Below are 1,653 nucleotides of genomic sequence, written 5' to 3' on the forward strand. Positions count from 1 at the left end.
GGTGGGCGGGGGCGGGGTGGGGTGGGACAGGGGTTGGGGGGGGGCCAGGCAGCAGGACTCAGTGGTGCTTTCGGCGGAGCAGCCATGGAGAGAGCTGGGCTGGGCCCACGGCAGGTGAAGCCGCAGCCGTTGAGGATTGCCCTGGCCGCGGGCACGGTCCGGGAGCACGCCCAGACGCTCCGCCCGGGGCCTTGGAGCCCAGCCCCTCCCCTCCCCAGCTGTTGAGGGACAGCATGGGGGATGGTCTGGCTGGGGAGGGGGCTTCCGGGGATGCCAGCATGAGAGACAGCGGCTGGGGCGGCGGGCTCAAGGACTCAGGCGGCTGCCCCCTCTCCTTGGAGGGCTTTCCTGCCGTTCAGAAACCCGCTCTCTGCACGTGAACCACTGGAGCCTTCGCTGTCCCCAGGTGACGGTGGCCTGGGGAGGACGCGGCCGTACCTGTAGGGAGTCCGCCGTGTGGCTGGTCGGCAGCCCGCTCTTGCCGTAGCCTTGGCCGTGGGCCGTGAGCAGCCGCCCGCACAGGTCCACCGCCGCCCGCCAGTTCTTGCAGCTCTGTAAGACACGGACAGTCACCATGGGGGCCACCCCGGGGACAGTCACCCAGGGATCACAGGGACGGTCACCACAGGGACGGTTACTACGGGGATGGTCACCCCGGGGATGGTCACCCCGGGGACCGTCACCCAGGGGTCACGGGGACGGCCACCACGGGCTTGGTGCTCAGACGTGCAGGCACACAGGCACCAACTGCAGACGCCCTTCAAGACAAGCCAAAGATAAACCCTTAGAACGTAACCACTGATAGAACCCCAGGGGCAAAACTCTGGTTGGAAAGCCCCGCTCTGCCCCCAAACCCATCAGGCTGTTTCCCGTTTAGCAAGGTAACTCCACCTTGTGATTTTTCTTAAATTAAACCACAGTCAATGTTTCACGTAACTGCCCTAGATGCGTTTATTTGTACCTAAGGTCTGCACGTGACCATAAGTGGTTTTAAACGTTTAATAGGATTCTGTGCTGTCAGCATGAAAAATGACCAGTGAGTCGTGCTGACACATCGCGATCCAGGCCGCAAGTCCACACACAGCTCCCTGTTGGGACTGGACCCACGGGAGCCCAGCTGAGGCGGCACAGGGTTCAGGGACTCGGTCTCAGTTGCTCGTCACTGCCCAAGGTATGCAGGAAGGAGGGCTACCAGGCCGACGGGAGGAGGAACGCCATCAGAGGGACCGTTCAACCCCTGAAGACACTGCAAGTGGACGCCTGGTGTGTGGTCCCCAAGGACAGGCACTCCCCGCTGCCTTCAGCACACAGGCCGGGCCTCGGGGCCGCCTGCGTGCCGGAGCGGGTGAACACTCATCCTGGGCCCTGTTAACCTCAGGCCCAGAGAGGGAGCGGACGTTAGCCCGCTGTGCTCCTTTTAAAGGATGCTCTGGGCGCTCTGTGCTTGCAAAGTGCTTCTAGAACAAGCAGATGAGGGCACCTGGAGACCAAGTCAGGCCTCCGGTGTCCTCAGCGAGAACTCACGTTTCTTCTTATGATGCAGTCAGCAGCAGCTCCTTGAGGAGGAAGCCCCTTTCCTCCTCTTCCTGTGAGTGTGTGTGTGTCAGTGTGTCTCTGTCTCTGTGTATATGTTCGTGTATGTCTTTTGTGTCT

The 1,653-nt window shown here is 61.9% G+C and overlaps 1 protein-coding gene across 4 annotated transcripts in view; it reads right to left on the reverse strand.

Annotated features, from left to right (window-relative positions):
- The window catches only part of TRAPPC12 (trafficking protein particle complex subunit 12), a 37,250-nt gene that overhangs the window by 19,067 nt on the left and 16,530 nt on the right, over nucleotides 1-1,653 (reverse strand). For all 4 annotated transcript variants that reach the window (XM_040241421.1, XM_040241436.1, XM_040241424.1 and 1 more), the window contains one exon: nucleotides 439-552. In XM_040241421.1, coding sequence (XP_040097355.1) covers nucleotides 439-552 — 114 coding nt within the window. The remainder of the gene's footprint in view (nucleotides 1-438; nucleotides 553-1,653) is intronic.

Source organism: Oryx dammah, unplaced genomic scaffold (genome assembly GCF_014754425.2).
Source record: "Oryx dammah isolate SB20612 unplaced genomic scaffold, SCBI_Odam_1.1 HiC_scaffold_1, whole genome shotgun sequence".
NCBI lineage: Eukaryota > Metazoa > Chordata > Mammalia > Artiodactyla > Bovidae > Oryx > Oryx dammah.